Genomic DNA, 14513 nt, shown 5'->3' with positions numbered 1-14513 from the left:
TCTTGTATTAATACCGTTTGATCCAAAACTCAGACTGCAACAGCAGCATAAATGAAACATCTTGACCATCACTCTATTATTTTTCTTTTAAGCTCACCATCTTATAATTATATACACATGGTCATTCCTAAAGCCCAGAAAGGAAGGGAACACTATTTATCTTTATTTAATTAAAGACACTTCTCACCTCCACTGCCCTGGCGACTTGTATGGGACAGCAAGCTCAAACGCTTCTCTAATTGCAAAGCTTCATGAGCCAATCTTTCTTCTGAATAGGCTGGATTTGTACTTGGATCTTTAAAAGGAACATACAATAAATAAATAAAAAGAAGATGACGGGAAAATATATAAATAGAAATTTAAAAAGCATTCTTATGTTAGACACTCTATTCTTGTGTTACAGGAGATGGAAAATGCTGATCAGAAAATATATGGGACAATCTGCCTTCAAACACATCCTGGAGAAATGCTACATAACCAGTCATAATTTTAAATGTCAAAGACTTTTGGAAATTATACCCGGTATCTGTAAGAGTTGCCACCAAGGACAGAACGCTTAAGAGCACAGCACTGGAGGAAATATCTACAGATCTAGAGGAGTTAAAAGCTAATACGTGTATGTGATCTGTAAAATGTGTCCTGACTTCACCAAACTCACCAGGTATTTTATCACGAAGAAAGAAAGAATTTGTCATCCTACAAATTAATAAATCTAGTGAATAAAGTTAGTGTCATAGTGCTTAAAATATTTGATACCCTTACATTACAACTGATACAGATCACCTATTTGCAAAGACATTGCTTTAAAGGTTGATATTCAGAACATCACTGAGTTCAGAAGTAAGAGGAGAAGCAGTGTGGTGAGGGTGTTCCTGTTCAATACAAGGTAAGATAGAATGATTAAAAAAAATAAATAAATAAAATATGCTGCAAGGGATTTTCTCCATGCATTTTAGTGTATTTGCCATTCCAGCTAAAATTGCTTCACTGCAGAAGGCTCTTTCCATTCCAACAAAAAGACCAGAAGTTACACAGAATGTGGGAGAACTTTCATCAGAAAAACAGACCAGTTTCCTCTAAACCACTTGGTTTGCAACTAGGCATAGCAACAAAACCAGATGTCAAAAGTAATCATAGCCATCATCCCAAGAGAAATCTTGCAGATTTCTTCAAACAGCACTAACAATTGTGTCATGTTCAGCAGTTGCAAAGGATATGGTCTGCTAACTTGCTCATCATCAGAAGTTTCAGAAGCCCTCAATTATCCAGGGAAAGGAATTAATGACAGATAAAGCAGATTAGCTTCCTCACAGCTGTGGCTCTTGTATATTTGATCAACTTTGAAATAACAGCACACCACAAAAACATTTAATCACTGAATCATTTAATAAGGGGAAAAGGAAGAAAATGGCTACACATTGCTATGGTCGAGTTAGTAAAAGAAAAAAAAAATAGTTGAAATGATGAAAGGACAGTTTCCTTTTCAGCCCAGGTCTTTCCATTTCTAATGACTTGGGTTTGATGTTGTCAACACAAAAGTCAAAGCAAGCTCATAGTCAGGGGAAGTGGCTTTTCCAGATGAGCTGAGGCTCCATACAAGTGCCTACATCACAAATTCTTTCTCCTCCATGACCCCATTCACACTTTCTGACCTGTCCTGGACAGACGGGACTGCATCACAGTAGCAAAAGTGACAATGCTGAACTTTCTTCTCCACACAGAGGGGTTTTCCATATTTAGCTATCTAGATGAGATTAGCGGAACAAGCCAGGCATACACACAGTCCTGCTATAACAGCATATGTTGGAAATCAAAGATGTTCTAACAGGGACAGGACAAGGCCTGTGACAGCCTGTGACAAACAAAGTATGTGACCTCTGTTTCTCCCAGCTGAAACAGCACTTGATGTCAGTGTCACCCTCCAAACCTACCTTTCAGAATAGAAAAGAGGACTGTTTTATATGTATTTTTCAATTATTATTTTGTTAGGTCTCCATTCCTATTTCCCCTGCAATACAGCTCACATTAAGTACTGACTAGTTCAAACCTGCTTGAGTCACTGCTTACTCAAATGAAACCCCCAGTGCTTCCATATGGATCTCTGCCAAAGGCAGATCCGAGATTTGGCCACCAGCACCTATGGTGCAACTCAGACAGGTCTATGCAAGGATCTCCTCGGTGGCAAAATGCGTCACAGGCTACTGCTTGAGTCTGTTTTCAGATGTCCTCGGCTCCAGTTACTCTACTGTACGTAGCTAAATGCTCTCATGTCTAAAAAGGTTCAAAAAGGTTCCATGAGCACTTGGAATGGAAAGTTAGCGTAACACAACCTGCAAATGAGTCAAACCAGGATGCAACAGACAGCAGTCCTTGCAACAACAAAGAACTGTCAGTAGGAAAGATCTTTCCCCTTTCCTCACAAATTTGACTGCTTGATGCATATTGATTTTCAGAATGTTACTAGAGCACATACACAGCTATAAGCTTTTTAAAAACTGTTATCCCTCTTGCAGAAGGAAAAGGCATTATAACTGAAATTAAAAAAAAAAAAAAAAAACACATACACTGGTCAAGAAATTGCTCCTGCAAAAATGGCCTTGAATAAAATATAAGATAGGGAGGTAGAAGGGAATTAGAAGTGAATCCTTAAGCTCCACATTTCAGATGCTCAATTGCTTCTGGAAACCAACTTCCTAATCAACTAACACACACCTACAGACACAGATCCCCTATGTATAAGATCCTCCTTGCCACATCACTCGTGAGATAGAAACTGCTATCTGAAAACTGGGTTCATAGTTACGTGCTCTGACCTCTCATTGCCCAGCCTTGGGGAAAAAGGATTATAAGAACCCTTTTTCAGCAAGCACTAGAAGACATCTAGAGAAACCAATTCTAAGCCTACCATGTGTACATAGACCTAAACTCTTAGGCAGATACTATTAGCAGTAGTTTGTCAGTTTTACTGCAGTCTTTGTTTCACATTTAACCTTGAAGTTCTCTGCTAATAAGCAGGACTTCTATAGAAAACACACAAAATACCATTTCCAGGGAGTGTAGTCTTACACCAGAATTTTCGATTATAGACCACCTATCGGTCATCAGGAGGTTTTATTACAACATAAGTTTAAGGTATGAAGTCACTGGCAGCCACCCAGAATAACCTATGCTCTCCTGCTGTATCAACCTACAAATAAGGTTAAGAAGAAAAATAAATAAATAAATAAAAAGTTTTTTGTTTTTTTTTTTTTTTCCCTCAACAGTTGTACCTCAAAGCTCCTAAGAAACTGTGGAATAATTTGCCATATTACTAACTCAGGAGGACAGCAGCAGCATGACTGGTACTGAAGCTGCTGTCCAAGGAAGTTCAGGCAGCTTCTGCCCACACAACATCCTACAGCAGTTCCAACAATTCAGAGCAATTTGGTACCTTCATTTCCCAAACTCTAGGCAAATGTATCCTATAATGTTATTTATGTTATTTACTCCCATGGAATCTAGGCAATTAGATTCACTCAAGTTCTTCAGTTACAAAAGTGCTTTATCATTTCCCAACCAGAAATGGTTTCCGTGCTATAAAGAAAAATCTTTTGTTTGAGGCAATCACTGAAAGTTTCTTAAACCCTGCTTTGGGGCAAAGAGGAAAGGATTACATCAAATTTGGCTGGACTAAAAATGTCTCTGATGGAGATTTTATTTTTATATTATGTTGGTGGTTATTCATTAGAGCCACATCAGCTGCTCTTCGTGGGAGATTTTGAATGCTTTGGTAATCCACAAATAAATTGTCACTGTAATTCAAAGCTCCAAGGTTGTTTGGTAAGCACCTGCCAGGAAGAATGCATCATATCATGTTAAGTCAGCAGCTACTTAAGATATTTTTGATTATATGCATCCTTAAAATGCAACTGGTTAATTACTTTGCTAAACAAAGTTAGATAAATTAGGCTGAACATCTGTCCTTTCCTCCTTTGTAACTGCAGTCATATTTGCAAATCAGGCCTGGCCCCTCACCTTCATGCTAACATCTCCACACCCTGTAAGATGTCTGGAGGAATGCAAAGATGTCCTAAAAGTTTGAGGAGGATCCACTTGGTAAAGATAACTGCAGAAGGCAGCCACAGAGCTGTCTTGCAATGGTCAAAGGTGTATCAAGCTTCGACAAAAAAAAAGAGCATCAGATAGATCCTCAGCAAGCAGCACTGCACATTCTCCAGTCAGTCACAAAGCATCCTGAAAAAGCTTCCAAAATTAAAAGAGAGCATCAAGACTGTCAACATTACACTTGGAGTCTCTCCAGCCTGCAAGACTAGGCTGTCCCTTAGCCTTAGCCAGGTTTACAGGGTAAAGATCTGTCCCATGCAACAAAGAAGGATATCACCAGTAGATTGTTGTCCCTTTGCTGTGTTCATCTTTGGAATTCAAGATGACTCTTGTTAGTGAAAAGAAGGAATTCAACACACACCTGATAAGCAAACAGTTCTCAGATAACATGCGTGAAAATTCAGTATAGATTACAAACCATGCCATCAGTGACTCAGTACTTTGTCAATACCTAGATTTCTGTCAAGACAAGAACAAAAAATTCTCTGGCCTGTTTTACTAAATATCCTCTCAAGGAAAAAAAAAAAAAAAAAAGGACTGTGCATGTATCCAATTACAGCAATTATATCAGCTAGCAGCTGGGGAAAAATAAGCAGTCCAAAGACCTCCTGTCACTCAATTAAATCCTTTATTAAAATATTACACTGCCTAAAACCATCTACAGATACATACACTATCTTTGGATTTCCACTCAATGTCATGTCTTAAAATGTGAGACCTGGTTACACAGCCTTTAACAAATCAACTGCATTTTGGTATGCTTCTTCTAAATTGATGGGCTTCCAAAATAAGCACTATACAGTGGTAAACTATAAAAGAGCTAACGTTCTTTTCATTTTCTATTTTATTTTGTATGTACACAAAAAGAATTATTTTTATCATGATAATATTCCCATTCACTTGCTATGCATTTCAAAAACAAAATAAAAAATAGAAAATTACAGAGCAATTCAGGTTGGGAGGGATCAAAAGAGTTCTCAGTCCAACCTGCTGCTCAAAGCAAGGTCAGTTATGAAATGTCAGACCAGATTTTGCGACTTGCTATAGGGTCAGTCAAGTTTATGAGTTCCACTCCACAACATTTTCACTTACTATATATTTTACAGATGACATACATACACACAATAATCAAATGCATCTATATAAGAATACCAAGCTTTTAAAGAAATAGGGTGTATTTTTTAAAATTGCAATCCCAAAATGAAGATGTGAATATAGTACTTGATCAAATTTGCTTTGTACATGCAGTGTACATGTATATCTTTATATACTTTAGTGCTCCATTTAACAACAGTTAAATGAGGAGTTTGTACATAAGGAGCCACTGGTGTCATTCATTACCCTTTTCATATGGCAGACTAAGCAAATGCTGACTGTATAATTATATATGTCAGGCATGTATTGGAACCCCAAGAACACTGCCAATATGGCTTTTTTTTTACACCACGTTTTTTCAACATAAGATTGGTTTTGTGTCTTTGCCTTTCTTGGGAATCCCTAATAGTTATTCAAGCGTATTTCATGTTTAAATTGGAGAGGTACAGCCAAAAGCAAGAAGCTGGCAAACTGTGGAAAAAGCTGCTACAAAAAGTGTGCTAAAAAGCTTTTAAGCAAAATAAATTATAGAAAAACAGAACATTGCATATATAAAGCACAGTCAAGGGTGTGCAGCACTTTGCGCTGCAGTAAATATGAATAATATTGATGTTTTTTGGTAAAATTCTCAGTTTGTGGATTTTTATCTAGTTATCTGAGGTGTGCAGATGACTCATTTATTTACCATATCCCTTTCAAAAGGTTGCATGCATTCCAGTACTCTTACCAGATACAGTATGCAGCTGGTAGAGACTTGACCTTTTCAAGCAATACAGCAGGTTTTGTGCAGTAGCATACTTGATAAGTGAGGTTATTTTATAGATGAATCACTAGTATCGTATATGCGTATGTGCATTGAACAAGTCTGTGTAAGCTTCTGAATGGTACAATAAACGGAGGAGAACATGAAAAATAAAAAGTTTCTACGAAGGAGAAGGTATAACATGGGTAACAAAAAATGGAAGAGACAAGGTTAGAGATACCGGAAAATAACAGTTGGACCAAAGTAACTTTGAAAGGGGCCACAAAGGAGTATGCAAGAACATGAGCACAGTTCCCTACAGAACACTGGTCTTATCTTGACCAAGGAAACAAACTGAAATCCAGTGGCTGACTACATCTCAGTGGCAGGTCCATCAAGCCAAGAAGACAAATGAAACAGACCCCAAAAAAGAGGTTGCACAAATCACCAACTCATCCTCAAAATTTTCCACATCCATTGGATGTGCTCACTAAGATCAGAACACTTGAAGTAGGGAAAGGAAAAAAAAATAGTAATGATAAATTAAATAAATTAATAAATTAAATATAATAAAATAATAAATAAAATAATAAATATAATAAAATAATAAATATAATAAAAATAATAAATTAAATAAATTAATAAATTAAAAAATAGTAATAATAAATTTAAATGAAAAAGTCATTGTAAGCATAACTTTTCTGGATATCCATTTTTGTAAAATGAAAGATTTAGGGAAAGTTTTAGAAATACAGAAAATATGCATTCGATGGCAAAGCTTTAAGTATCAGCACTGTTTTAGGGGGAGTGAAGTGGGTTGATTGTTTTTTTGGTGGTTGTGGTTTGTTTTTTAATCACTCCTCTTAGTTCAATGTAAACACACATCATCATATAAGAAGAACAAGGTCTCATTGCCTACTATGCCACTTGGTTGTTTAACGTACCTTGCTGTTACAATAATGGGAAGAGAAAATCAACCTTGTGGCTACTTTGTTTACCTTAACTAACTTTTTGCAGTTTATTTTCACAAGTTTCATATCCAAACCTAACATTTTCCATCATACTTCCTTCCTGAAATTGATTATCTTACAGTGATAAAACTTTGTAAAACACCTATTAAATGTCTAACACTTAAACAGAAACTTTAAATATTTCCTATACATCCTGCCTTGTCCTTCACCATTCTTTCAGCCTATTCCCACTATATCACATTGCCAATACACAGATATTTTTCTGCAATCTTATTTCCACACATTTGCCCTGTTTGACAGGGTCATTCCAACTCAACACTGTATTTTTTTCATCTGCTGAAGTCAAAAGGCAACAGGGCTTACTGTGATTCTAATTTTCTTTCCAACCATTACAGTACATGCAGCATTTACCATGAAATAAGAAAATTAATTTAATCCTTGCACATCAGAAAAAAAAAGCTGCAAAACTGAAACTGATAGAGGCCTGACAAAGCTTAAGGTTGGCAAGACTTTTCTAAGTGTTCGGGATGAACTCAAAATACCCCAGAAGTTAGTTTTCCAGGTTTCAGTTCATTAAACTATCAAAATAGTAATTCTGACATGGATCCAAGTTGCACTGTGCAAGTTTAAAACTAAAGGTTAGGAATCCTCACAACTCAAATTGCTATATTTTAGAACCTTTAAAAAAGAGAAGGCTAAAGATAGCAATATCAACAGAAATCTGAATGAGCCAGAGCAACAGGGTGAAACTGGGTACATTCAACTGATACATCTGTACTGTGACATTTCAGAATGAAAACCGCTTTGCACTTTCTGCACCCTTAGTGTCTGCAAGCTGTTCTTACAATCAGAGCAGTAAGTGCTAGACATGGCAAGTTCCTACTTTGCTCGGTCACGCTGTACTTCCTATATTAACCTGGTAGGACTGGACGCAAACCAAAAGGGCCTTTCGTCGGGGAGATGCCACGGACGATACAGTCGAACAGAAAGCTGATCTGCTCCCCTTCAGCACAAGAAAGGAAAAAAACACCGGCCCCTGCAAGAAAGCACAACATAAATGCATGTTTTTTCACCTGGATACATCAGAAATATATTTAGCTGAAGCTATTTATAACATAGCAATCAAAATCATATAAAATGCAAGCCATGAAAAGAAATCAACAAGACATTCTGCAAACAGAAAACCGAAAATGGGTCAGCATACACAGTATGTCATGAAAATACACATAAATTCAACAGCTAACTAATCATTTAAGCTGATTTTCTGCAACGCAGACAGTTAGAGTAATGCCAAAACACAAACCATATGCTCTACAGCTGTCTGGGTCTTTTACTCTCAGTTACCCCTAGAATTCTGTAGATTCAATCTTAGCTATGTAAGTGTCAGAGATACTGAAAGTGTTAAAGCAAAATGAACCAGGTTAATTCTATTTTTACTCAATTATATCAAAGAATAGTGTTTTATACCCTATATTGATCGGGATTTTTTTATATTGCTGCATTATATTATAATTTTTTCTACTTGTTAGAACAGCCTAGACTAAGTCCTATGTGCCTATTATTAACAGAACGTAACACGACTCCACAGGTTGTCATCAGATCTTTACCCTTCGCTCTATTCTGATATTTTGCTTTCCATTCATTAAGAATAGCCCCAAGCAAAATTAGAATGAGAATCACTAAATAAACAAACAAGTTCTGAGCTGCATGATATATAGCTACGCGAACAAGACACGAGACTAAAAAATGCTCCACAGAACATTTTGTTTGAGAACCGTCAGCCCAAATCGTACTCACATCAGAGAAAAGTGTAGCTTGCCTTCTTGATGATCTGAAAACATTAGGCAAAATACCCTCCACCCCAGTAAGCAGTTAAATTAGCATATAGGTTTTTACAAAGTGCTGCCAGTTCACCAGAACTTAGCACATTAGAAAACCAGAAATCAAATCTTAGTCCTGCAAAGAATTTTACGCATTACTCTCATAGGGGCTTGGGTCATTAGTCTGGGTATAAGTTTGGCTTTGATATATTTCTCTAGCCTTTTCTGAGTTGCATGGATATTTTTGTCAATTTTACTTAAAGCAGCAGCACCGGTTTTGACCAGAACACTTCCACCCCCACCACTTCCCACACATATCCCTAGTCCTATCCAAGAGGATCCACATTTCACTTGAGCAATGGATATGCTTTTGATTGCTTGACAAAGAGCTATTGGATTCAAATAAAGGTGAAAGTAAAACATAGACCACAAAGTATTTTAGGAAATTAGATACTGCCAGCAAGGAGTAAAGGACTACTGCAGGCAAAAGCGATTTTTGGTTCACAATTGTGTCATTCCTAGTTTTTGTCACATCTGAGTCTCTGCCTGCTTTGCTTTAATCTGTTCAAGACTAGGATGCTAGCAGCATCTTCTAATTTGCTATATCACACCATCAGATATGTTACTCTCCAGATCTTACTGATCAACACTTTTCTAGTTGAAAGAAAGAAATCCTGCTCCTGGTCCGGTTTATTTCATTTGGCAAACTGCTATAAACACAACTGGAATTAGAATTCATTTGCTGGTACTCATTCAGTCATACTAGAGAATTGGCTTGCCAACATTTCCAGAGTATAAGGTCTGAAACATTACTTGAGACTCAAGTTAGACAAATATTAAAACATTAAGCTATGTTTAAGCAACTGAATTAAGACTGACACACACACTAGCTCAAGAAATATAAGCTACTTTACATTTTTGATACATTTTTTTTTTTGTTTGTTTGTTTTGTTTTGTTTTTTAAAAGCTATTTGTCCTGCACTTTCTCATAGCGCATATACACACAATGGCTTCAGTATCAAAAACCATCTAGGAGATTACAACACTATCCATGCAGTCTGACAGGTATGAAAGTTTCAGGTGGTGACTCACACACAGTTTTGTCTCATTTCCACCTCTTCTAGAGATGACCAAGAATCAGAGAATTCTGTATTAGAAAGAGTTGGGTGCAAAGTATGCATTCAGAAACTTGAAATTCAGCTCGTGATCTGAGCTCCTTCCCCCGTTGAGTAAAAATCAGTTTGCCTCACCTTAAAGGGTATGACTCTTCTCCTGTGAATCACGTCTATGCCAATGGACATGCCTTTCTTGAGGAAGTGAGGTGACACAAGGCTTTGCTAAACATGACCTTCTCATCCCATTCACAATAAGCAGCCAGGGTATGGAGACAACATAACAGAGGACGTTCATACCTAAAGCACGGTGATGGACTATGTGGCCTAGTATCTCAGAAGAATCCTACACATCCATGTTACCACTCAGGAAAAGAAGATAGCTCCAATATTTCTGCACATAAAGATTTCATCTGGACTGCTTGTTCTTGTATCACTATTGTTAAGAAGAGTGCTTCTTAAACTCCTGGGAGGCTCTACAAGCCTGTAACTTTAAACAAAAAAGTAAATGTGTGCAGAAATTTACTTCTGTATGAATTGACTACTTAATTCAAAGCATAATTTCTGTGGAGAACTAATACACATTTGGAAATTCCAAAAACAAATCTGAATGTCTTTATATAAGTTGTGGAAGCAGTGTATACACATGCCTAGCCCAGGGGTTCAAATCCAATATATGCACATATCCATCATTTCTTTATAGATTTCATTATTCACTTGATCACCATAACTGCTGATCAACTTGCACGAGATAAGTTTTATTTCTTGTTTTGTTAGACAGAACTAGGAGAGAAGAAGCTAAGGAGTCCTTGCAAAACACATCAGGTGAGATGAATGACTAGGTAAGGTTCAAAGAAGTTATGTTGTGAAAACATACATAAAAGCCAGCAATTACAGTTGTTCTCCACTTTCTTGCGAAAGTTGAGAAATTCACTACTAGAAATTACACATCTCAGCCATGTGCTGGAACAGATTTGGTTCACAAGCATTTGGAAGCTGAGGAATATGTGGTATGCATCACTGTAATGCCATGCAGCTGTTTGCTAGACTGAAGAGCACTCTCTCCCTTTCCCCCCCCTTCCTCCCTCGGGTAAGAGACTCAGTGAAAGAAGTTGTTTGAATTCACTAAGTAAAGAGTTTCCTACCACATTATGCTATTTTGTACCACAGTTATTATGCTTTTTGTTCCTTTAAATGGGTACAGGCAGGGGACAAGATGCAAAAACATCTGGCCATGGCAATCAAAGGTTCTTAACTATGCCAGGTATCAAGACAGACACTTCTAAAGAAAAAAAATATACATATATTAATATCATGCACAAAAATATAGTAGGACCCTTTTCAAAATACTTTGTAATTTTGGTGGCCGGCAGCCAAAGATTAATTCATACTAAAAAAACAGGTACACTGGAGAGCTACTGACTAGCCGCTGTATTTTACAGGGAAGACAGCTGGGCTTACTTAGCCTAGCAAAAGAGACACAGGGCATAAATAAAGGCTCTAAAGATGTCCTAAGAGGTAAGCATCAGAGAGAAAGAGAACATGATGCTAAAGGACAATGACAGTACAATCTTGGATATAAGAACAAAAAATTAGGCTGGAAAATTTTTAAAAAGAATTTATAAGACCATGGATATATATGGATCTACAAGACTCAAGACCACATTCTCGCCTAATGCACACTTTGACACATTTTAAAGGATTAGAGAGTCACAACAATGCCAGTGTTCAAAACAGCAATGGACCTTCAGAAACAGTCAGCAGCCACTCAGAAATCACATTCTTTATTTGGGTATGCCTCACCACAACTTCAAACACCATTTTAATTAAGGGTATATCAAGAAATGCAGAATACCTCCCCGAAACCAGAAAAGTTTCCCTTGAAAGATAAGGTATCTTATTTGTTCCTTTTTTCACCTGCAACATTTTGACTCAATTTCTGGGAAATACTCCCAATTTACAGTAGTGTAAAAAGAAAGAAAAAAAAAAAAAAACAGTCACAGAATATTTCATTCTTTAAAAGCAGCACCCAGAAATTAGGGTAAAATTAAAGGGTAGAGGGAGGCTGGGGGGAAAGCTTCAGCATAACATAGGTAATTTAGTGGTTCAAGCTCCTGGAGCAAATCCATCACCAATAGCTTCACATTTGCATCATCCATCCACATTTCATACCAGAAATTCTTTACACAGCTGGTATCCTGGCCTATGAAGCGAACCATTTAGGTTTTCTGCAATGCGGAAATAAGATACAGCCGCAATCAATAAGCCCAAATCAGCTGAAATTCTTGGAGCACAGCAACTGTATCAAATCCAAAACTACTTACAGAAGATATGCCACAATTTAACTAAATAATGTAAATGGAGAGCTATTTATATATCCTATTAATCTGGGGCTTTCTTACACAACCAAGCTTTAAGTTTGGGAGCAGCGACCAGAATACGGGATCTGTCCCTGTAGCTGTGCTCCCAGTTGCAAGGATACAGAGGCATACTGCACTTTTCTCTTCTAATCCCAGGGAGACACCTTCCAGGCCCCGTACTGAGCCTAGACCCTTCTTTCTGCAAGCACCAGTTGCTCCTCAGCAGGAAGAAACCAAATATTTGAAGCCCTGAAGGAAAACAGGAACTGAGGTTTCCCACTCCATAGTGGTATAGTGACCAGACGAGACACACAAAGCAACACAACCACCACCACTTCAACTTTTCTAGAGATGTTTCACTGTCCTCTCCAGTAAGGCAACCGAGAGAGAAGAAAAAAAATCAAAAAAAAAAAAAAAAAAAAAAAAAAAAGATTCCATGTTTGTTTGGTTATTATCATTTTAATGCTCACCTAGGGACCCAGCACATCTTCACTCCCACCTCCCAGAATCAGTCCGCAGGAGCAGAATTTAGCCTGTTCATTGACCCTGAATCTACTTGGAAGTATCCCAAGGTACGCAGTCCTGGAGAGAAGATAGATCCAGGAGAGCTGACTGAGCAACTAGAAGGGTGTCTACAAGTGTATTAGCAGAAAAGGGAAAACTAGGCCAGGCTTCAGCCTACTGCTGAATGGGGTGGTGGACCCGATGACAAAGGACATGAAAAAGACTAAAATGTTCAACGTAAGTAAAGTAAATGAAAGTCCCTGTATGTTAGTAATGCTGTAATATGTGCTTACATTTGCTACCTAATCCAATAAGAAGACTGAAACAGTTATTCCCTAGATGCTGTAATGAAAATGAAATACAAACTGAAGGTCATCTGTATTCACATTTTTGGTATCACAAACACAGTTCATATTACTTACTCCTCTAACTTTATTTGGAGAAATACACATCTTTAACAACATCACATAGAATTATAGGGTGATATACTATTAATCTAATATATTCCATTCCAGTTATAAATACAGATTATAACAGTACATGGTCAATAACACAGACCCACTCAATTTCATTACAAAAAACTCAAAGGAAGAGAAAAAGTTGTTTGTTTGGTTTTTAAACTGAGGTAGATCCTATCAAAATGTACCTTCTTCCTTTATGCTAATATCAAGTGCCATATTGCTGAATACTCAGAATTGAGGTGTCATCAAAACAGTTACTGTGGAGATGCTATACTCAGATTTCTGGACACAGGCAACCCTCCAACAGCAAATATAAAACAAACACATGATTTGGGTAAGCTGTACAACCAAGGAGCACGTATTACTTGCCTCAAAGCAAGGCTCTAGAGGACCTCCTAGAAAGCTGTTATAGATATACCTGCAAGCAAACAAGAGTCCAGCAGGCAGGAGAGTGGCTCAGCCATCTAACTTTTTGTTACTTACCTCCTGCAGACCACCTTCTTTGCAGTATCAGTGGTACCCACATCCTCAGGGAATCTTGGCAGGGAACAAGGTCTTGTACTAGAGGCACTTGCTTACTCATCCACCACTACTGACAGCACTGTTCATAAACCCAGCCTCACCCTGCGCACATCCCTGCAGCCCTGTTGCATGCTGAGCTGGTCTGACTGTACCAGCAAACATCATGGCAGCAATTTCCTGACTAGTTGCAAGGTAACCAGCACACAGAAGTGTGCAAATAGCAAACCACACATTTCACAAATTTGGTTCAGGCAGATGGTAAAGAAAGATACTGCCACACAGGATAGGTGATAAATAAGTCAGCACATGCCATTTTGACCTGCAAATACCCCTTACTTTAATCCTTTCAAGAATGAAAGCCAGAACTGAAGTTGTATCCATTCATCAATGTTATAATAAAAATCACACATTAAGGAGAGGTAAATGTCTATTCTCTATTACCTATCACAATGTCCCTCTCAAAACTGCAGTATATCTACAGAGGGACTCTTCAGGAATGCGTGTGGCAAATTCTTTGTCAGTCAGTGATGAACAGTCCCTCTTGAAAAAGTATGAAAGAGAAAAAGCCAATTGTGGGGGTTTTATTCAGTTTGGTTTTTGTTTGTTTGTTTGTTTTAAAGGAGAACCCTAAGTCCCAACATCCATCATTGTTTTCTGCTAGTTATTTCTACTTTTGGATAGCCCTCAATATTATTTTGTCTTCTTCCATACTCTAATGAAAGTCTGCATAAAACATGTGTGGGATCTACAGGTACTCCATTTGCCATCAATTATGCACTCCAAAAATTAAGCCATTAATTAAAGCCCTTATTAGTAAGAAAT

The 14513-nt window shown here is 37.5% G+C and overlaps 1 protein-coding gene across 4 annotated transcripts in view; it reads right to left on the bottom strand.

The window, feature by feature from the left end:
- The window catches only part of DOK7 (docking protein 7), a 65746-nt gene that overhangs the window by 41874 nt on the left and 9359 nt on the right, over positions 1-14513 (bottom strand). For all 4 annotated transcript variants that reach the window (XM_068679778.1, XM_068679779.1, XM_068679781.1 and 1 more), the window contains 2 exons: positions 7829-7948; positions 188-295 (listed from right to left, as the gene is read on the bottom strand). In XM_068679778.1, the coding sequence (XP_068535879.1) occupies positions 188-295; positions 7829-7948 (228 nt within the window). The remainder of the gene's footprint in view (positions 1-187; positions 296-7828; positions 7949-14513) is intronic.

Source organism: Anas acuta, chromosome 4 (assembly GCF_963932015.1).
Source record: "Anas acuta chromosome 4, bAnaAcu1.1, whole genome shotgun sequence".
NCBI classification, from domain to species: domain Eukaryota; kingdom Metazoa; phylum Chordata; class Aves; order Anseriformes; family Anatidae; genus Anas; species Anas acuta.
Note: the sequence above shows the minus strand (reverse complement) of the source record. Positions and strands in the feature narration are given on the sequence as shown.